The sequence below is a fragment of the Chrysemys picta genome, chromosome 7 (genome assembly GCF_011386835.1).
Source record: "Chrysemys picta bellii isolate R12L10 chromosome 7, ASM1138683v2, whole genome shotgun sequence".
Taxonomy (NCBI): domain Eukaryota; kingdom Metazoa; phylum Chordata; order Testudines; family Emydidae; genus Chrysemys; species Chrysemys picta.
The window spans coordinates 24,550,570-24,574,401 of NC_088797.1; the positions used below are offsets into that span (position 1 = coordinate 24,550,570).

General features: G+C 39.4%; 1 protein-coding gene across 41 annotated transcripts in view; it reads right to left on the reverse strand.

The window, feature by feature from the left end:
• The window catches only part of SLMAP (sarcolemma associated protein), a 164,327-nt gene extending 140,495 nt beyond the window's left edge, over nt 1-23,832 (reverse strand). For 28 of the 41 annotated variants that reach the window (XM_065550934.1, XM_065550964.1, XM_065550970.1 and 25 more), the window contains exons 1-2: nt 23,501-23,652; nt 21,910-23,374 (exon numbers count right to left, since the gene is read on the reverse strand). In XM_065550934.1, the coding sequence (XP_065407006.1) occupies nt 21,910-22,107 (198 nt within the window). In that variant the 5' untranslated portion in view covers nt 22,108-23,374; nt 23,501-23,652. Of the gene's footprint in view, nt 1-21,909; nt 23,375-23,500 lie in introns of all 41 variants that reach the window. The other 13 variants (XM_065550956.1, XM_065550960.1, XM_065550945.1 and 10 more) reach the window with 5 other exon arrangements.

Consider the following 23,832-nt stretch of genomic DNA (forward strand, 5'->3'; position numbering starts at 1 on the left):
ACTAGTTAGAAGTGCTATTAGAATTAGAGATCATGTCTAACTATTCGAGTGAGAGAGACAGATTGTAAAGAAAGAAGTGGTGAAAAAGTAGAAGGTTAGTTTCTTCCCACTCACTAGCACAGTCCCAGCTTCCTTGGAAACAAACCTGAGAAAATGAGTTGTAAACTATCCAAAATAATAAAAAGAAGAATAAATCGGTCTGAATTTTCACACAAATTCAGCACATTTCACTGCTCATGGTTCATGTCAACATTTTATCAAAAAGTGGCAGTATCCCACTGTTACGAAGATTAAAAACAGTTAAAAAAAATAGACCACCACTATGCTCCAAGATAATTTTTTAAAAATATTTTGCCTTTTGAGTCATCCCTCTACTAGCACTTCCAAGGCCTGAATTTCTTGTTTTGGGAATAAGAGTTGTATTCCCCCTTACTGACCCCTTCGCCGCCTCCTCTTTGTCCTCTCTTGCAGTATGACCTTTAATCTACTCCCTTTTGCCCTTCTCCCACTCTCCCAGCTATTAAAAAATACTCAGTTTTAGACAGACTATGAACATGGGAGGTTCAATTCAGCTATGTAAATAACAAACTTCACTAAAAATTACAATATTAGCAGAGACATTTGAGGCTGTCAGATACCATACATGTCAACCATTAAATAAAATTCTCCTTCATCCTCCCTACCCAATAATTTATAGCCATCTGTATTTCAGGATGTTTTTAGTTTACAGTTCAAATCTATCTTCCTTTCCAGAAAGATTTAAAAAGCATTCCCCTTTCCAATTCACTTGATATAACAAATATTGCAGAATAAATAATCAAGTCAGTTCCCCCTTGCAGCAGCATCTATATATCATTCTATTCACTTCCCAAGCAATTTTACACATAACCACTTCAGGAAATTATTTTTTCTTGATAATTTAGCGGTTTCCTTCTACTAGATTTTTTTGTATTTTATTGTGGGGTTGTTGATTTTTGTTGGGGTGGGGGGCAAAATGACGCTATGAAACCCACTTTTTGCTTAAGCTGGTTTAAAGCCACCCTAGCCCAGCCAGACTAATTCATTGTTTCCCTAGTTGCATTTTTAATTTTGAGACACAGAATTCAAGTTCTCAAATTCAGTTCTTTTCTTTCAAAATAAATTTTTTTAAATGTATTAAGTGGAGTTAACACGGAGTGTGTATTTACACTGAAAATTTTACTTGAAATATACAAGCCTTAAATATGCAAGATACAGCCCATGAAAATTGGCATGTAAACAGCCCCTGAGTAATAGGAGCTTTTCTGAGTGTTAAATATTGGGAAATGTAGACCTGCATATGCAGAAAAATGATCAGTTACACTAAGGAGTGCAAATAAGAGCTGATACAGCTCACAAGTTGTTCAACGCATAGTTAAATGCCTTAAGCCACTGACATGATTTAAAAACCCTCACTCTGCCCCTTCTTGCCTCAAAAGCCATAGGCCTACTGAATTAAGCACAGCAAAGAGAGCAAACAGATCTAGTTTCATTCTCACCTACACTACTGATTGGTCTTAGTACAGCTCTGCATTTACACAACATTTTAAAGAGACTCATTAAGTCTCACAATACCCCTATGAAATAGGTAAACATTAACGCTATTTTGCAGATTTGGAAACTGAGGTTCATAGTTACTTAAGTAGCTTGCCCAAATTCACTCTGCAAATTAGTATAAAAGCTGAATTAGAACCCAGGTTTTTATGACTAATCCACTTGTCTATACAGTGCCTCCCAAGCAAATCACATAGCTTTTCTGTGCTAGAGTTTTCTCTCTTATGGAAAGAGTATAGTACAGAAGAGGCCTTGAGGATTAGGGTTTGTACACTATATGCCATTTATATTTTGAAAGCAAATACTAAATCTATTGTAGTTTGAAGAAACAGATCAGCACTGCACAGAGAAGAACAGACCTTTGTGTCTACTAGTTCTAACACCTATTACAAAACCCAAATAGGGGAGATGCTTAGAAAATAAATGGAGTGAACGAAAGTGAGATGCAGATTTATGAAGAAAGTGAGAAAATTAACACAGTGCAACTGAGCTTTTAGACTTCAAGGGATGATTTGCCTAAAGAAATAAACATCCAGTTTGAATTACTTGATTTCCATGAAAGCCATAGGTTCAAATATAGACAAGATTGGCTCAGGTCTTCAAGGAAGATAATAATCTGTATGCAACATAAATTATGTGAACATTTCAAGACAAGACCAGACCTCAGAAATTGTATCTGTAGACATTAAATAACAGAAATGTATTTTATAAGAATGGGGGTTACCTTGGAATCACTATACAATAATGAAAAGTTTCAGAGTAGCAGCCGTGTTAGTCTGTATCCGCAAAAAGAAGAACAGGAGGACTTGTGGCACCTTAGAGACTAACAAATTTATTAGAGCATAAGCTTTCGTGGACTACAGCCCACTTCTTCGGATGCATATAGAATGGAACATATATTGAGGAGATATATATACACACACAGACAGAGAGCATAAACAGGTGGGAGTTGTCTTACCACCTCTGAGAGGCCAATTAATTAAGAGAAAACAAACTTTCTAACTTACTAACCCAGGAACCTATCCTTGTAACAAACCCCGATGCCAACTCTGTCCACATATCTATTCAAGTGACATCATCATAGGACCTAATCACATCAGCCATACCATCAGGGGCTCGTTCACCTGCACATCTACCAATGTGATATATGCCATCATGTGCCAGCAATGCCCCTCTGCCATGTACATTGGCCAAACCGGACAGTCTCTACGCAAAAGAATTAATGGACACAAATCTGACATCAGGAATCAAAATACTCAAAAACCAGTGGGAGAACACTTTAACCTGTCTGGTCATTCAGTGACAGACCTGCGGGTGGCTATATTACAACAGAAAAACTTCAAAAACAGACTCCAACGAGAAACTGCTGAGCTAGAATTGATATGCAAACTAGACACAATCAACTCCGGTTTGAATAAAGACTGGGAATGGCTGAGCCATTACAAACATTGAATCTATCTCCCCTTGTAAGTATTCTCACACTTGTTATCTAACTGTCTGTACTGAGCTAGCTTGATTATCACTTCAAAAGTTTGTTTTCTCTTAATTAATTGGCCTCTCAGAGGTGGTAAGACAACTCCCACCTGTTTATGCTCTCTGTCTGTGTGTGTATATATATCTCCTCAATATATGTTCCATTCTATATGCATCCGAAGAAGTGGGCTGTAGTCCACGAAAGCTTATGCTCTAATAAATTTGTTAGTCTCTAAGGTGCCACAAGTCCTCCTGTTCTTCTTTATACAATAATGAGGAGTCTCTCTACTGTTCCGCTGGACAGAATAGTAACACTTTATGAACTGATTTAACCAGTATCTCAGCAGCAAGCCTCTCAGCCTGGATCGACAGACTCAGACTTGCGTGGTTTGTATTAGTGCTCTAAAAATATTGTAGCTATGTAGGCAGTGCTTTGAAGTTGGGGCTTGAGCTCTGAAGCCCTCCGCTTCCCTAGGCTCAGCACCCAAGCTCCAGTCAGAGCACTCACTCAGAGCTTGAAAACTTGTCTCTCTCACCCAAAGAAGTTGGTCAAATAAAAGATACTACCTCACCCACCTTGTAAATTGGCTGACAGTTGCGGCTGGAGTTAGAGACTGAACTCCCGAATGAAATAAAGAACCCCTTCATACTAATCTGATTTCTCTTTTTTTTTTTTTTTTTTTTTTTTGGGGGGGGGGGGAGGGGGTTCCTATGATTGTTCTCATCTAATTAACAGTAATTTTAGTTACCTAAAAAAGGAATGATTGACTTATTTGAATATGGAGAGATTGACCTGTAAATTGCTCAGATGATACACAGTGATCAGTTCAGTATAAACAACCTGAACAGAAGAGAATCTTAGCATGTTGTCATCTGATGTAGTGTAAGAACACCTAGTAAAATACTGCATAATAAAGGGAATTCAGTTCTCCAAGAGGAGTAATGCTGTTTGAAAACCTACGCTCTTGGGTAGTCATTCTGAAAGATTAACTAACCATTGAATACATACATACATACATAAATTCACAAATCTTTCCCTTTGGTTCTGCTACTTCAGAGCATGTACGTTCATGTGTGTTATCAGTACTGCAGTCAAGCTTTCAATCTGTCTGTAAGAAGATTTTTTTTCTTTAGATAGTCCTAATTCTGTTATCTTTCACCAAGCAGCAGCAAATGCTATTTTTATTAAAATAACGACTATAATGATCTGCTGATAATGTCCACACCAAAAAAAAAAAAAAAAATCTAGAGAACAGGAGTGACCAGACCATAGGGGGAAAAAAAATCTGTTTGGTAAATGCAAAATACAACAATTCATTAAGCAAAAACTCTTGAGGAATTTTTAAAGTATGTTTTCTAGGCACTTTCACTTCTCCAAGAGTAAAGGAGCACACAGTACACAATACACATGAATCAGAAACTTCAAGAACTTTTATAAAAAGTTTTGATTGTGAACAATAGAGACGACTGCAATATTTGCTGAAAAAATGTGGAAAAACAGCATGCCACAGCAGTGGGAGTAATTCGTATTTGTGAAATATATAGAATATAAAGACTATCACATGTTGCCAAATATTATTTAAAAAAGCTAGAACTGAATCATTGAAAACCTACATAAGCTTTATAAAAAGCTCTTCACTCAACCATTATTTGTCCTTTTATTTTTACTTTAAGAGCCATGTCAGAGTGCACTGTTTTATGCTTTATTTTAAATTCTGATAACATTACACCCATGTCACCAAATCTACACCTTGTTTGTGAAAAAAAATCTTCCCTTCTCATCTAATGAAATCAACAAGTTAGTTTCTGCATAGCCCATGATTCTAAAACTATGCAATTCTGAAATAGGCAACAAGTCAGAAGAACATCATGCTGCATCATGAAACATGAAAGTATTAACCAGTAACAATATTTTAATTTTTTTAATAGGAAGGTCAGAGACAAACTACTGTGTTAATTACAATTCATGAAGTGGATATTTTAAAATATTTCAATTTATGTTTAAAAAAAAAAAGACATCTGGACTGTTGCTTCACAAACAGATACCTATAGTAGAATTTTTCAGGTGTTACTGAAGGTTAAGACACAGCACAGGTACGTTGCAAGTCAATTAGATCATCATATTGTTGCAAAATGGCTTGTAGATGTAGCACTGCTGCAAACGTGGCGGTGGCATAATATTCTGATTCTGTACAAAAAAATTCTGGCAGTAGCTTCAATCCCAGGAATATCAGTAAAGAAATCTACTAGCAGCAATGAGGAGGCACAAATATCACGTAGGTAGCCAGCGCATGTCCCAGACCCAGATACAAATGGTGGACCTTGACTTAAAGGCTATAAAGGGACCTGGAGTCCCAGTCCATGACTACTGTATATACCTACACTGCATGGTAAACCCCAGTCTGTAGGACCCGGTCTCATAGACCTGGTGCTTCCAAGCCCGTGCTTGAATGTCCACATCCCATTGTAAATCTGGGTTTAAAATTGCTGGACCCAGGTCTCAGGCATACTAACATGTCCATACTAGACTATGGAGACTTCTGATTCCAGTCTGCAGCTTCAGCTACATTCATATGAAAAACAACCAGACTTGGACCCAAGTCACAGAAGAACTCAGGCTCTGACCCACCCCGCTAGCAGGGTCCTAGGACCCAAGTCCTGAGCATGGGCGCCTGGTTTGTATATTTTTGGTGGTGCTCAGAATGTCCATAGGACAGACCGGGGCAACCGCCCCAGGCCCCGTGCTTTGGGGAGCCCCACACTTCAGGGGGATGCAGAGTCCAGGGTGGCCTAGGGGGATAGTGGGGGACCTGGTGCCAGCAGCAGTGAGCGACCCAGCCCCAGCCCACCCTGACGGTTCCTGGTGTTGCTCGGGGAAGGGGGCAGAAGCTAGAAAGAGGAAAGGCAGGGCAGGGGCTTGGGGAAGGGGTGGAGTGGGTTGGGGCCGGGTCGCTTGCTGCTGCTGCTGACGCCAGGCCCCCCACTAGTCCCCCAGGCCACCTGGACCTCACACCCCCATGAAACGCAGTGCCCCCCAAAGCACGGGGCCGGGGGAGGTTACCCCGATCCGTCCTATAGACGAGATGGCTCTGGGTACAGGGCGGCCTAGGAGGTTAGCGGGGGGCCTGGTGCCAGCAGCAGCAAGCTGACCCCAGCCCACCTCTGCTCTGCCCCCTCCCTGTCCCCATTCCATCCCTTTCCCCAAGCCCCCCGCCTCACCTCTTTCCGGCTTCTTCACACTCCCCCAAGTGTGAAGAAGGGAGCGAGCACCAGCTCGCCGCAACCCCCCCAGGCCACCCTGGACTCTGCATCCCCCTGAAGTGTGAGGCCCCCCCAGAGCATGGTAAGCCCAAACATTGGTGGAACCAGGCCCACGTTCCTGAATATTGATGGAGCACAGGCACCATGGGCCCATATAACTCCCCCCTATGGTCCTGAGTGCTTGCTGACCTCAATCACACTGATCTGTGTGTGGACAGAAGGAGGGTTTGGACTCAAACTTGAGTCAGAGCCTGGGCTTAGCGTGCGGTGTAGATATACCCCTAGATGGTACAGCAATACTAGCAATCATAAACCCATATGGTCACCACACCGGGCATTAAACCCCTATTGTATTCAATTTTTAGAGTAATTTCTCAGTCACAATTATAAAAAAGTACACCAGTATAAGGATCACTCACTATTAATTAAAAACTTGCCTCTACATGAAAAGTGGTATGCTGTACAAGAGTCCAATGCGTTACTGAAGTCTCCACTATGCTTTAATACATGAATAAACACACAAAAGAATAACAAAGTCAATAATACAAAGTTAAATCTTGCAAAACATTTCAAAAGTTTTTCTCCCAATTGTTACAGTAATATTATAAAAATTGCTTTTAAACATCAGCTAACAAGTTAAAACACGAGATCCGACATTACTAACAAGATCTAATCTCTGAAACTGTTTTATATGGTTAAGGCTATTATAAAGTAAGATTAATAAACCCTTGAGCACATGTAGTTTTGAAAGATACAGAAAAGTAGTGAAGATTTCATATTGCAGGCCTTTATAAACACAACACTGCAGTTACAAAGAAAAGGGGGTACACAGGTGTAGTTGCCAAAAAGACAAGTTTTAGATTTCAAAAACAGGTATAGTCATTAGGGACAATAGCAGAGAGGGACAATACTACTTTAGTATTAACATACTGTACTACCCTGTCCACCTTCTTCCCATTTTGTAATAAATGGAAATGGAATTTAGTCTTAAATAAGAGTCAATTTCTGCATTTACATTATTAGCTAAACTAAGTTCTTACCCCAAATTCCTGTTACTGAGATCTCCAGGCTATAAGAACCTTCCAGTACAAACTTATCTAACTCGAATACCTAAAATGCAAGATGCATCTTTAAAATACTATAAATATTCAAGCAGCAACAATAATTAAAATATAGAATAGGGTTTGCTTTTCAAATTATCACAGTTCTCTATTACACCCCAGGAAAAACTTTAAATGGCACAACTGCCATATTTATACTGAATGTAATGGCTAACAAGCACTCATGTCAACAAAATCACAGCAAACAGTTACCTTAAATAGACTATGCTTCAGCAAGAAACTGATAAAATACTTCTCTTCGATCACAAAGTACTAACACTTAGGCTCTTTAAAACTGGGAGCAGGAGTTACAGATCACATGCTTCTGCTTGTTCCTAGTTATGTGCCGTACAGGAAGTCATATATAGGACTTCCTTCCTGCCTTTTAGGTACAGCAGCTGAGAAGGTGACCACTGAGCTGCAGCTGGCAGGCAGAGGGCTGGAAAAGGGACACCTGCAGGAATCAGCAGCTGCCTATGGGGAGAAGTCTCAGCCAGGAAGTGTGTGAAACCCTGAAGGGAAGCCCGTAAGGGCTGCAAAGCCTGGAATACAAGACTGGGACAAGACCCTAAGGAGCTATGAGGCATCTGTGTTGTGTTGAACTTTGACAATAACAAAGTTGTGAAAAAAAAGTGGAGCAGTAGCTTTGGGGCATGGTTTTACTGTCCCTGGCCAGTGGGTCAGCTCATCAGCCTAAGTCTTGTCTACATGGGGAACCTGACAAGGATCTATTGCAAAATAGCTTATTCCACAATAGCTACTGGTGTGAACACTTATGGAATAAAAAAGTCAATTTATTCCATAAAATAATTATTTCACTTTGGAAGCACACAAATTATTCTTGGAATAAAGTGACTTTTATTCTGAATTGGAGTGTCCAAATACAGAGTTATTCTGAGACAGCTACTGAGGAATAACTAGCTATTTTGATCTATTTCCTTGTGTAGGTAAGCCCTTGCACACAGTCAATAGGGCAGAAAAGTAAGGAAACTGAAGCCGAGAGCTAGGGAAAAGAGTCTAGTTCAAGAGACGTCTGACAACGTTTCCCAAATGCATCCAGACTACAGTTTAGATGTATTCCAGATACCTAGATATATTTCAAGGGCCTGTTGCTGGAAATACACTGCTTCAGGCTCCTTTCACACTTACTCCAGGGAAAGAGCTTAAACATTTCAGATGAACGCAGATACTAAGGTGTGTTAAAAGTCAGACAGCTTGAAGTACTTATACTATTCCTGGGTTTGTAAACAACAACAACCTGAATGTCATTTATAAGGTAACCGGCACCCTGTGCATTAGGTGGATATTTTATGCTCTTGTTGGACTAGCTTATTCAGAAAGCAGGCAGGCAAACACATTCTGCACTAACAAAAACTTCAAGTGATAGTCCATTAGTAGAGCTGGCCCTGAGTGGAGCATATTACAGTTGACTAGCCTCGTGGAAACAAACATATGGGTAAAACAAGTGCACCAATTTGTGACAATAGATATTAATGACGAAATTCTGCTCTCACATATAAACGTAGACTTCCCATTGAAATCAGTGAAAATTTTGCATATATATCCAAGAGCAGAATTCCAGTTTTGAGAGAGTTGTTGGTTCATGTGTCAGTGCAATACATTTTGTTCAAGTACAAACTACGGAGTTTTCCACTTTCATCAATGAGCAGCGCCCCTTCCATTTTCCTTTTTGTGTCCAAATTTGGAAGTCAGAGGGTGTCAGTACACCATACAGATACTTTTAAGAGTTCCAATCAACTGTCTAAAAGAGAATTTAATTAAAAGTTAGGATGAATACATGAGGAAAGACCGTAGGAAAAAGTATGTCTTCAAATGTTCAGTAATATCGATAACACAGAACATGGGTTTCTATGTCACATGCACTATAAATTCTGTACCATTACATTTAATAATCAGTAGAAACACAGGTCTACTATGTCTCCCTTTCATAAAGCACTAAGATCCCTACCCACATTCTAAACAGCTGGCTTAGGGTCAGATAGGATTTGTATTTCTGTGAAATGCCCTGCTCAACCATTACTGTGGCTGTATCTAATGTCAACTTGCTACCCTTACATTGAAGTTTCTTCTGTTGCTTCAAAGATTGTGAAGGTGTGTGTCTCCTTTTGGTGTAGATGTGTATTCCTGGCTTTTGTGCTCTCTCTCTAGCATGTGTAGCCTGGGAAAAAATGTTCAAATTAAGAGGAAGACCAAAAAAAATCAGTTTCCCCTTGAGTATTTAAAAAGGAAGTAGTGGTTGAGAGCCATCAAGCGAAAGTACTCTATTATTTCCACTCTTACAGAACTTGATCATTTGATATTTCATTTTCTTCCATCAAGTAAATTTTAGCAGAAACTAGGGATATAAATAGTGTTTTAAAAAGTTAACTGATTAAACGATGAAAATGATATTGTTTAACTGGGTTAACTTCTGGGGCCGCTCCCGCCAGGCAAGCAGCTATAGGCCTAAAGTCCTATATCCTTGGAAAAAGCATACAAAGCAATGGCAACACAAGCTTCTCTATGCTGCCCTACTAGAATGTCTGATTCTGCATTGGATAAATCCTTTAGTGCTTAGGGTGATTCTGTCTCCATTTTCATTCAACGTTTGACCTCTCTGACAAGACTAGCGAAGAAGTCAGTTGTGGTGGTGAGTTGCAATGTGGACATATGACTTCTAAAAAATGGATGGACACCGTAACTAAGCTTTTAATGAATAAACAACCTGAAAAGTTACAAAAATGGAAGATCCTCAAGCCACATTGAATATATATTCTAGAGCTTAATAATATATAAATACCAAAACTACTTATCCTCAAAGCCATTTCACATTTAACTGAGAAAAATTCCTACAACTGTAGTAAGAGTTAATGAAAGAGCTCTATGAAATGACATTTTAAATGAATCACTAGTTAGAGATGTCTACCATGGTCAGTGATTTTTTAAAAAGTTATGTTGTCTACACAACAGGCTTTCATAACCAAATACTATTCTTCTCACATTTCAAAAAATAAACTTAGCATTGCACTTTGCATATACTAGTTCGTTAATTCAGTTTCAACAAAAGAGTTTCAAAATATTTTACTGATATGTAGTGTTTAATAAAGTACACTTTACTGAAGCATTGTCAGATTCCGTTTGTATAATGTCTGTACAGAAATTTAAAGTGGCTTAAATGCCAAGTGAGATGTTAAGAACCTTTCACTGGTTTCCATTCACAGTTCACTTTACATTATGTAGATAATTAGATCTTAAATATACCGTTACCTCGATATAACGTGACCCGATATAACATGAATTTGGATATAACGCGGTAAAGCAGTGGTCGGGGGGGGGGGGGGGGAGGGAGAGCTGCGCACTCCGGTGGATCAAAGCAAGTTCAATATAACTCGGTTTCACCTATAACGCGGTAAGTTTTTTTGGCTCCCGAGGACAGCGTTATATCGAGGTAGAGGTGAACTGAATAGAAATGATTTTACAGTAAAATGGAGGATATACAACTCAGATACCAAAATAAAGAATCCATCACAGGTTCATATGGTGGGAAAAAGCCTAATGTCAACAGCATTTCTAGTTGCCTTTCCAAAGAGCTTATTTTCTCTCCTTTTGAAAATAACTGTAGTTTGAAGGAAAAAAAGTCAGTTACTTTCATAAGGATTCTAAGGCCTGCTCTACAGGAGAAAAGTAAGGTGTCTTCATGATGAAAAATCCATACCCACAAGCAACATCATTAAGCTGACCTAACGCCCGCTGTAGACAGTGCTATGTCAACAGAAGAATTCTTCTATCAACCTAGCTACTGCCTCTCATGGAGGTGTATTACCTACACCCATGGGAGAATCCCTCCCATTGGCAATAGGTAGTGTCTACACTGAAGCACTACAGCACCTTAAGTAGTAGCAGATTGTTTTACAAAAATGCAGTTGACTGACTTTCTTTTACAGTTAAGACATTCAGAATAGATCTATGATTCTATGATAATAGCATATTCTGTCTAGTCATCTCAGCTTGTGTTATGAAGAAATGCAAGTCAGTATCAGGAGGCAAACGAGTCAATTCAAATTTGCCTTAAGAGAAAAAACATGAGACTTCTGTCTTTATAGATCTTTTCCGTTCCTTGAAGGAGTTTCAAATAAGACAGCCAATCACAGTAACACTATGTTTGAAGAGTACTATTTGGATATTATTGCTTTCCAAAAAGATGCATAATTTTTAGCAACCATTATGTCTTTGGGAAATTACCTTAGCAAGATGATGTACAGCATCTACTTCTCTCCTATTTTACATTCCAGAAGGGAACATCAATACATATGTTGAGCCCCAGTAGTTTTGAAAGTTCAAGACAAGGTTGTGTATTTAACATTTCTATTAAGTAGAAACCAGAGTCTTCACAATCAGGATTGGAGCTCCTATTCTACATTCTCTATAAAGACTGACAAAAGCACAGTCCCTGCCCCAAAGAGCTTAGATTGTAAGACAAACAACATATAAAAAGTGGAGGCAGGATAAAATTTGATACATATTGCTTTTTTTAAAATTATAAATTGATTTTTTAGGTAGAGGTACAGTATAACCTCAAAGTTATGAACACCAGAGTTACGAACTGACCAGTCAACCACACAACTTGTAGGGGAACGCTCCAGACTCTCTTGGAGGTGGCTGTTCATCCAGTTGAGTATTAGAGAGCTTTGGGGAATGGAAAAAGATACTGATCAGCACAAAAAGCCACCTACTGCAGGTTAGAAAATGTAGGAATAAAGTGCGAGTTGCTAAAAGTCAAGCTGAATTAGCTCTTGCAAGGAAACTAAAATAAAATTATAAGGTTTTTTAGTCATACAAATAAAAAGAATAAGGAAGGATGAGGCTGGGACACTATTCAGTGGATGTGATGGAGGTTAAAGATAATATAGGTATGGCCCAAAAATTAAATGAATACTTTGCTTTGGTTTTCACTAAGGATGATCATATGGAACATAGGCATGAAGGCAGGACAGCTGATGGAAACAAGTATATAGAAATGGAAACTAACACATCTGAGGTGAAATGAAAGCTTAAAGAGCTCAAATCGAGGGTGTTGGGGAGAGAAGGGAAGGACCAGATAACTTCCATCCCAGAATACTGAAAGAACTGGCACATGAGATTTCTAACCCAATAGCAAGGATTTTTAATACATCTATTTACTCAGAAGTAACAACATATTGCTGGAGAAACAATTAATGTTGTATATTTAAGAAAGGGGGGCGGAAATGATCTGGGCAATTACAGTCCTATTAGTTTGACCTCAGTAGCATGCAAGGCTTTAAAACAAACTGTGAAGGAAAGAATATGTCCATGAATTTAATTAAACAGTAAAGGGAATATAATGCAACACTGATTTGCCAAGATAGATCATGCTGAACAAACCTGATTTCCTTTTTTGAGAAAACAATCAATTTTTAGATAAGGTAATGAAGTACAGTAGAACCTCAGAGTTACGAACTGACCAGTCAACCACACACCTCATTTGGAACCGGAAATACACAATCTGGAAGCTGCAGAGACGTAAGAAACCCAAAATGAAATACAGTACAGTACTTTGTTAAATGTAAACTACTTAAAAAAAAAAAACACACACAACACAGCATTTTTCTTCTGCATAGTAAAGTTTCAAAACTATATTAAGTCAATGTTCAGTTGTGAACTTTTGAAAGAACAACAGTAATGTTTTGTTCAGAGTTACAAACATTTCAAAGTTACGAACAACCTCCATTCCCGAGGTGTTCATAATTCAGAGGTTCTATTGTAGGTCTAATATACTTGGACTTCAGTAAAGCATTTCACATGGTACCACATGGGAAATTATCAGTTAAATTAGCACAAGAATGATACTGTGGATAAAGAACTACCCAAAGGGGAGAAGGCAATGAGTTGTGCTGAAATGTGAACCATCAGACTGGAGGAAGGTTACTAGGGGAGTTCTTCAACAACTGTATCTCATCAATACAGAGAAGGAGAAGAAAATTATAAAGGAAGATCTGGATGACATTGAAGACTGGACTAACAAAAATAGGATGAAATTTGATAGTACAAAGTCATGCACTTAGGGTCGAATAATAAGAAATTTCATCTACATGCTGGGGGCTCATCAGTTGGAAATGACAAAGGAGAAAACAGACCTGGATGTGTTGCTCGATCACTATACAACTATGAGCCACCAATATGATTCAGCTGTGAATAACGCCAATGTGATCCTAGGATGCATCAGGCGAGATTGAGAAATATTAATGCCATTGCACAAAGCAGTGGTAAAATCTCATTTGGAATACTGTGTACAATTCTCCTCATCCGTGTCCAGAAAGATGAATTGAAACTGGAACAGGCGCAGAAAAGAGCTAGCAGGATGATCGGGGAATGGAGAGTCTATAATATGAGAAGAAACTAGAAGAGCTTCACTTGTTTAACCGAGCAGAGGGGGATAGGATTGCTCTCTATAAATACATTAGGGCAATAAACACAAGGAGGGTGAAAAAGCAATTTAAGCTAAAGGACAATGTTGACAAGAACAAATGGGTATAAACTAGGCATGAACAAATTCAGGCTGTAAATCAGAAGGTTTCTGCTAGAGACAGAAAGCTTGACAAATTTATTAATGTGATTGTACAACAGAGGTGCTTATGATAGTAGGGGGGAGGGCTAAACATCTCATTTCAGCTTTGTCTCTTGTGTTCAGAAAGGGATTTCCCACCACTCACCCACACTGCTGGCCCACGAACCACTGCTTAAGAGTCATTGTGATAAGGGATTTATCAATATGAAATGTTCATGTGTTAACATCTTCAAAAATTTGGAGTACCTTTACTAGTTTTTTCCCCTATATTTGCTCCCAGATGCAATAAAACACAACTCAAACACTAAATATCTCAAATACTTGGTTCTTAAAGACTGTTTGTGTAACTATTAAGGTTTTAAAACGTAAAATGAGTTACATATACTACAAAATATTGTTGACATTTAGAAAACTTGCCTTACAGATAATCTACACGCCACCCCCACTTTTTGTTGCAATTTCCTCAAAACACCTGGAAGTAACAGCAAAACTTAAAACTGAACAGAGAATAGCACTGCTAGGAACAGTTGTGACTGACATCCAGTGCATTAAAAAAAAAAAAATAAAAAAAAAAAAATCACCCCACACCAGGAATTCAGTCAACTATCACAGCTAACATCTGCAAAATAAGGAAAAGCAAAAAGTTGAACTGAAGAAAGCCTGTGAGAAGTGCTACTGAGATGTGTCTCACAAAATTTCAATAAATGGTTATTATAAACAAGTATGAGGGCCAGAAGCCCGGTCTTACAAAACCAGGAGATCTGCCTGGTGCCCAAGATGATTTTTTTAATAGCACCCTGTATAAGATGTTTGGATTAGCTAATAGACACCAAGAGTATGTCTACATTGCAATCAAAAACCTGCGGCTGCCCTGTGCGAGCCAACTCAGACTCATAGGGCTAAGGCTGCAGGATTGTTTCATTGTAGTGTAGACTTATGGACTCAAGCTGGGACCTGGGCTCTAGGACCCTGCAAGGTGGGAGGGTCCCAGAGCTCAGGCTCCAGCCCAAGCCCAGAAGCCTATACTGCAATGAAACTGCGCCACAGCATGAGCCCCGCAAGCCCAAGTTGGCTGGCCCGGGCCAGCTGCGATGCCTAGTTGCAATACAGACATACCCTAAGTGATTCTGCAGCCTTATGAAAGCCCACTCACAGAATATATGCACAAAATTGACACTACCTGCAGAAAAATCTAGTTTAGTGTCTAATGTAATTGAACAGTTACTGCATTACATTACTTGTTTATCATTCCTAGAGGACCACCTGTTTATCAGAGTTGCTGAACATGCACTGCTGGAAACATTTTTAGATAATAAGCTCCTCCACTGCAAACAGGAAGAGCTGCATAAGGGAAAGGAGCTGTCAGCAAGGAACAGTCAGCACCATCTCATTTTCCCTACACTAAGATTGGTGATGGAGATGCTGTGGGTGAAAAGCTCAATGTATGAGCATCTTTTGCCCAATGAGAGTGGGCTAACAGTTCCTGCAAATGAACATCCACCTGTAGTGTTTGTAATCCCAATATAAACAACAACCCAAACACCACATGTTAACCAGGAAGCATAACGGATTCGAAACCAAAATGACAACATTTTTTCATAGGTTATACTTACAGAAAACCAGAGTTAACTGCAAACGTAGTGAAACAAGCCTATTTTTAACTATTCCGTTTTAATAGTCTGAAATGTTATTGTAGTACAATCAGTTTTTAAAATTATATGTATACTACTTGTTATAGTCAATTACACGGGACAGAGCTTTTTCTTTCCTTTTTCACAGCATTAACTGTAGCCATTTTTGAAGCTTTGAATATGCAGCTGACATTGAAAGAGCTCTCTCATTCAGCAATATCCTTTTTCAAACAGGGTGATAAATACTCAACATAGTATTCCAGATGATGGCAAACAATTGCTTTATATGATGGTTTATAATATTTTTTTATATTCTTCTTCATTCCTTATGTATCCTGACATTGTTTGCTATTTTTTAAGTGTCAGCTCCCACTAGATAGAGATTTTCATTCATCTGTCCACAGTGATGCCCAGGTCCTTTACTGGAGCAGATACTGTTAATTTAGATACTGGTAGGGCATATTATTAGTTCTAATTTTTTCCTCCAATATTCATTACTTATTTTTCCCCATAGATTTTTAAGACCAGGTCATCTAGCTTGATCTGCTTTATGAACATTAAAACTTAAACTACCATCACACTACTCATTCATATAGCTTGGTTAGATCCCGCTGAAGCTCTTCCTAGTCCTCTCTGGACTTGACTAACATAATAATTGACATTTTTGCAAACTTTGTAACCTTACTACTCAACCCCTTTTCCAGACTGTACATGCATTAAACATCACCTGTCCTAGTACTGAACCCCATGGCAACCCGCTTCAGCTTCTGCATTAATGAAAAATTAACCACATATTCCTAACTGTTCCTCCCCCCCGCCATCTCTTGTTTTTTGATTCATGACAATACTTTGTCTCTCACCCTATGGCTAATTAGTTCCTTTAAAAGCCTCTGGTGAAAGGACCTTTTTGAAAGCCTAAATATCTGAAAGGAATTTCAGAGTTCCACCAAGGACTTTTACTCTAAATTGTTAATGTTCTAACATTTCGGCCTGGAAGAACTTACACCCAGAGTTCTACAGTATTTGAAGTTGCAATTTTTCAAGGCATAAGAAGTTCAGGGCTTGAGACGGTGTTAAAAGTAAATAGATTTTTTAAAAAAAATTTATATGTGAATAGTTTATATATTTTTGATATGTTTTGGGTGTGGAAGTAAAGGGATGCTGAACAATTATTTTATTAAGAATTTCATAGACTTAGCACATCTTTTTCCTCTCTCAGCCTAATTCATACCTTCTTTTATACCAGCCCTAAATTTGGGACAAACTCCCACTTCCCATATGTCAAGTAACCCACCACCCTCTCTTTCCAATCCCTCCTTAAAGTGATGACTCAATCTGTAATATAATATTTAAAAAATAAGTTAGAAGTAGTTTCAGGTAGTACTTGCCCCCAAAAGCTTGAGACCAGTTTTTATGATTTAACAACTTTATGTTTCTCTTTCCTGTCTACTGTTGAGTGAAATCCCACAAGCAAAGCAGGGTATTACTGTCTACCCAAGGAAAACAGTAAAACTGGCTATTTTTAGAGTGCTGCCAAATACAAAGGAAACTTTTTTAAAGATTTTTTTCCGTCCCCTTTTTGTTACAGTGATCTTCAGTGCAACTTCTAACAGTAATTTTTTTTCCAGACAGTATTACTTCTAACAGCATTTTTTTCAGACAGAAGTGCAGATTTTAGTTACATGTGACCCTTTAAACCAGGGGTTCTCATCGCGAGGTTATTAATTTGGGGGGGGGGGGGCGGGAGGAGTCCATGAGCTGTCAGCCTCCACCCCAAATCCCGCTTTGCCTCCTGTATTTATAATGGTGTTAAATATATTTAAAAGTGTTTTTAATTTAGGGGAGGGGGTTGCACTCAGAGACTTGCTATGTGAAAGGGGTGACCAGTACAAAAGTTTGAGAACCACTGCTTTAAACCCTATTTAATCCCTATTTTCACTTGGCTTTCTATTACAGATTTCCCTCAAAACCTGTCCCCACTTTCACACACCATTTTTTTTTTAAACTGTTAGTACTATTTTAGTCTTTCATAGCTCCCTGCCGAAAGAAGCTTACATCTTTTTCACACATATGAAATCACACTATACAAAGTATGGTACTGAAATCTTTCAACAGAAAGTTCCATGACATTTTTAAACAGTGATTTAGTGTAGCACATGTAGCAGCACCAAAACCAGTATGGCACCCAGTCATTCTCAAATAAGTTTGGTATCCAGGATGGATAAAAATAAGTTCTCTTTAAAAAAAATCCTATTTAAATTAATTTGAAATTGACATTTAAATTAAGGCCTAAACACTATAACCTATTACAATTATTTAAATTAAATAAAAAAATATGCAAGCAGTATGTCTGCCACCAAGTTTCAAAAGAAAGTCAAGCTATTGACTAAGCATCTGGAATCAGAGCTTGCTCAAGTGCTGCTAAACCAGCAGTAGCCTCTTCTGCAAGTACAGAGAGCGCAAACTGAGAAACCAATTAGGATTGAAAAAGCAGGAAAGCTTGTTTTCCTCTTCCAATCTATGAATAAAAACTAGGTGGGATGATGAGTTCGCCCTGTAGTAAAATCCTGAAGGACATGGAGACACCAATTCACTAACTACAAATGGTTTTTAAAAGTTAAATCAGTTTTAAATGTAAAACATGTTTTGGTAAACTTTTTTCTTATTGTCCAGAACATAAGGTCATTGTCTAATAGAAGAATTAAATGCTGGTTTTTGTCCACTTTTCACTGAATTCCAATTTCCATCCAAAGAGTTGACACAAATTACAAGTAAAAAATTAATCTTATTTAGAAAATGGTGAATGATGCATGTCTAACATAACTAAAAATTAAAAATCTGAATAAATGTATACTGAAGTATATAATTACTTAAATAAATGTATATAAATACAATTTAGACTCCTGGTTACCAAAAAGCACCAGGTTTACTGTAAAGACTATATTTACTTGCACATCAATATGTTTTACTGGTTACCAATGGATGAAAATCAACTTTTAAAAGAAAAAAAAAAAAAAAAAAAGTAACTAAAAAGCACAAATGCAAAATAGAATTAAAACTGATTGTTGAAATTATGGTTTCCTGATTAAAAAAATCAGTCTAGTTTACTGGTACCTCAAATCATTATGCCACTTGCAATGCACTTCTATGAAAATTTCTCCCCGTTATAAAATATTTTTTAAATTACTGCCTAAACTGTCACAAAAGGTCGATTTAATAAGGTGTTCTATTCCATCTGCAAGCTTTTGAGCAATGATTACAGTATTACGTTAATCAGTAAGACAAAGATGCTAGATCATTGGTGGGCTAATGACATTCCTGGGTAAGAGTGGTTATTATAATGGCTGGCTCTGCTAACCATTCGTTATTTCAGTGTTTGTGTGCAAATGTTACTAGCATGTTTAATGATTTAATTATTGTGTTTTTTGTTTGCACTCTGCAAGCACTGCAGGTTTTGTAAGAGTAAGGAATTATAAGCAATATAGCTGAATATTTTTGTGATTCATCATAAAGGAAAATTCAAGGACCATATGTATCTGTCTTCCAGCTGCCTTTTCACTACAGTGTTTTTATTTATTGTTGTAAGAATCCTTGGGACTAGAACCCATGTCTGCAGAGTTTAGGATAGCTGATGTTATCACATCGTCACTGAGAGGCCCTACAAAGCCACATCCAAGGAGCACTGTGGAGACTAAGCACAGCAAGAAGTGTTGCCCAAAAGGTCTAGAATGACAGCATCCTGCAGCCTTCTGATTGGCCCAGGCTCACTATTTAACCCAGAATGCTGTCTAAACAACTACGCAGTAGGCCAGAAGTTTAACTCCAGAGCTCACTTCACTTTCTGTTCTCCAGTCTCCAACTCCAGCCTGATGCTGATCCTGACTCTTGCCTGTCCTTCCCAGCTAGCAATTACTCCAACCCCAGTTCATTGACTACCACCTCGTGACTGTCCTTGACTTAGGGACACCAGCCCAGTCATAACTGCTAGGCCAGATTGTAAGGGACTGGGGTGTAGGCAATCATATTGTGATATCATTAAAACTACATTCTCCCCCCACCCTAAAAAAAAACCACACACCTTAAACTTGTTGCAATGTATTGCTCATATAGGAATCCAAGCAGACCCCGAGACTGAACTCCCCCATTTAGCCACACACCAGATATACAATTCAAGTTGCCCCACGTTATTACACCAGCATGCTTCAACCCTGTTTCAGAAGGACCACCTTCAAGAAAGAAAATGTAGTGGATTCTCCATTCATTCCTGGATGGAGTTTATCTGCCAAAACTACCAACAAAATTACCAGTTACGGTGATGGGTTTATTATGTGGACATCTGTCCAGAAGTACTTAACCAAAGCCAGCTTCTCATATGTTATAGGCCCATCCACCATCAAATGCCTACATCTTTTATTCACTACCAATCTGGGCAAATCCAGACCTGTAACTTAAAAATGAAAGATTAAGTAAAATCCAGAGTCATGCAAAGAAAATAAAGCAATTTAAAAACTCATTTATTGGATTTCTGTCAGTGAGTCTAAAACTAACCACTCTTGACTAAAAGTAATTCAGCTGCCTATGTTGTAAGCTCTGCCATCAATTTAGTTGATTTGCCCAACATCAAAGTCGCTCTGTGCATCAGTTTAACAATCTGTAAAAATATTCACTGACCTTACAAGATTGTTGTGAGGCTTAATTATGTTTGTAAAGCACTGAGAAAGGATGGACGGCATTATATGCAAAAATATATGTCAGAAATGCTAGACTAGATTGGAACAGACATTTTAGGTGACTGAGTCCAACCCACTACGTCAAACAGGAAAGACCACATATATAATCTCAAATTGAAAACATTAAGTTTTATAGACTGATGTTATGATCCGAAATGGCTATTTCCAATGTGACGAGTAAGTATCTCATATACCGCATTATGCAGAATATAAAAAAAATCTAGTAAAATATTAATTCACATAAACAGTAGTTCATGATAATTATGTGTAAGCAACTTCAAAGTCATGACACAACCCAGCCTTAAGAAATTAAACTCTTTACTTGTCCCATCATGCCTAAGTATTGAATAACATATGGTAATTATCAGAAGATTTAAGAACTCTTACTGTACCATGTTGCTCCTTATGCTGGGTCACAATTTTAAACAACAGTTGGTTACCTGACTATTCAATTAGAATTAACTGAATTATTGAAAAGTACTTCATAGAAGGACATATACAGTAAGAGAAGCATCAGAGTACAAAACTGAACAGTAAATAAGGAAGCACTAGGCCAGGGAATTTTTAATACACATTTTAAAAGCACACTGCTTTTTGAGTGACTGAAGCTTGTGAACAGCTTTTGCTATTAGTTAGCAATTGAAATTTAACATGATAGCTTAAAATAGCTTTGTTTAACCCAGGTCAGTCCCTAGTGGACAAAACTAGTATTACAAAGCCCCTAAACTTCATTTTATGACAGCCATCATCCTTATTTGAGAGGGCCAGGCCCAGGTTAAGATAACATACTGCATATTTTAACTCCATCTCATTAGCAATGAGAGCAGATTTCACAGGCCATTAATTATAATCACTGCAGCTAATGTTATCCTGATAGCACATAACTTAATACTAAAATATTTTGTCCCACCTTCAAAATATGGAAGTACATAGAATACCATATAAAACAGATTTTAGCCATTTATACTGCTTTGTTTTTGTGACAGTTGCTCAAAATGACATGTTCTACCACTAAAATTGTGAGCCTTTTACCCAATATAAAATACATTGTACATATTAGAAAGACTAAACATTTGTTTATACACAATGAACTGTGCTTTAGGAAAAACAACAATTCTCTTAGAGAAATGCTCCCTAAATTTATAGTAACAAGTTTCCAAAATCAGCATTTGCTTACCGTAACTTTTTCAGGTTTTATATTTCAGTTTTTGTGTTACATAGAATAAGACTTCTGACACCATACTTTTGCAGGAATGAACAAGGGAAATCTTCAGGATCCACCAGTTCCCTCTGCTAACAATTTTATGTTTGTATGATGTTTAATAAATCCTGTTCTCAAGCTTTTCCTTTAGCAGGGCTTTATCAATTTAACTGAAAATCAGAATTCGTGATGACAACATACACCTTACTTGCTTCAAATGTAACCATACTGATTATTTAGAGGGAAACTTCAAGCCAGTTGCAATTTACAGGAACTTGTAGAAACCCAATCCTTGATTAAAATAATCTAGTATTTCATTAATTATTCTCTCTCTTACAAACACAAATGGACTTACCTTGCCTGTCTTGTGGTCAAACCAGACAAGGGCATGGTTCCTGGACAGCACTTTACAGTCAAAAGTAGCATTATTCTGAGCTGGCCGGCAGCGAGCCACCGAACGGCCGATTTTGACAGGCTCGTCCAGGTAGACATGACGCTCCTGAAATGGGTGAGAGTTCGGGCGGCAAGTGAAGATAGCCAAGGCTGAAGGCATCGAGGACAAATTGGGGATGTCACGCCAAACAGGGATGAAGAGAAACTCTTCCTGATCCAGACGGCCTTCAACAAATTTTTATCCCCAATCTCCCCAGCAATTTTACATTAAAGCAGGACAAATGTTACCTGTACATGAGATGCCTAACAACTCATTGTTGCAGTGTGTAAACTGATCCTGGCAATAATCCAGTGAAAAAGCCCCATTATGTCCTTTAATAGTATCAGCAGCACCCTGGAAAAAATCTAGAAGGTGCAACTTTCAATCCATGCTCATCAGGAAGAACAGGAACAAACATCTGACTTCACAGAAGAGAAGCAAGACTCCCTGAAGGTGGAGATGTCTTTAAATCCAAGAAGATGAGTCACACACAAATACTTGTGTTGGGGATTCAGACTGCCTTCTTTTTTTCCTTCCGTAAACAGCACTTACCAAAATTTTGACCAATGCAGCAGGAAAGCAAGGAAAGATTTAGGGGGCGGGGGGCAAGGAATAAAAAAGGTTTAGCGTCCAGGCAGCCTCACAGCCCAGATCAAGAGTTGGAGAATGCGTATGAAGCATTCGCTCCACAAAAGACAGTCCGTTTAGTTGATCCACATGACAGTCCACATTTCATCTTCGTCACGCAGTAAGATAAAGTAGAGTGGGTGGTCCTCGACTAGAGGTAGCAAAGCTACACTGGTCTCTTCCCCTACACCAGAAAAAACTGACCTGAGGCTAGGAGTTTCAATAGGCCACTCAGGTAAGGAATTTGATAAAGGGTGGAGAAGGGCTTCAAACTCTTCGCTACCCGGGGAGAAACTAAGAGGAATGGTCTTCCAGGACGAACTGAAGGGGCGAGGGCCTCCTCAACTCGGAGGAGAGGTGGCAGACAGGGGGCTTGCAGGAGCTCACGAAGGTTGGGCTGACAGAAGGAGGGATCGCCCCTCAGATTGGCGGGGCGTGGATGTCTCAGTGAGGCGGGTTGCCTTAGGAGGGCAGGGGATGTTTCTCACGGGGGCTAGCTACCAGTAAGTCTCCGGGAGATCCCCCCCGGAGGTGTCCCGCCGCCCGGCCAAAGGGGGAGGGATCTGCTCCGCTCAGGGTCTCCGCAGGTGGCTGCGCATCGGGATGCCGTTTGTCGCTCTCTCCTGAGGAGCAAGGTCTCCGCTAGCCCAGCGGGGCTGGCCCTGCTCCGGCTACGGGAGAGGCCTGGAGGCCGGGCCCGGATGCCTCCCGCTCAGTGTCGTTCTCAGGCGGCCGCCGACAACGAAAACTTTCTTCTGACCTGCAAAACCAAAACAAACCCGATGAGGCTGAGCCCCGGCCTGGCGGCCCCCTGCCCCGGCCCGGGGCTCCCCGGCCCAGCGAACGGCAGAGGGGCACGCGAGCGCTCCTCTCCCTCCCTTCTTACCTTCGCAGCCGCCATAGTGACTGGAAACCTACCCGGTGTAGTAGCAGCAGCAGCGCTGCCGGGGAGGGGAAGGGGGGGCTGGCACCCGGGAGAGGGAGGAGCCGCTCTGAACTGGGCCTGACCGAAGGATCAGCCAGCGACCGCCTACCCTCTCCTGCGCATGCGTCGATCTCGCTCGCACAGCAGTGCGCAGATGTGGAGCGCGTGCACCTGCGTGCTGGGTACAATGAAGCCTCGGCGGAACTTTGTTCCCCAGCCCTGACCCTGATGTCTCCTGTGGGCTCCGCTTCCGGGTTGGAGAGTGAGCAGCGAGGGGAACCGGGACGGCGCTT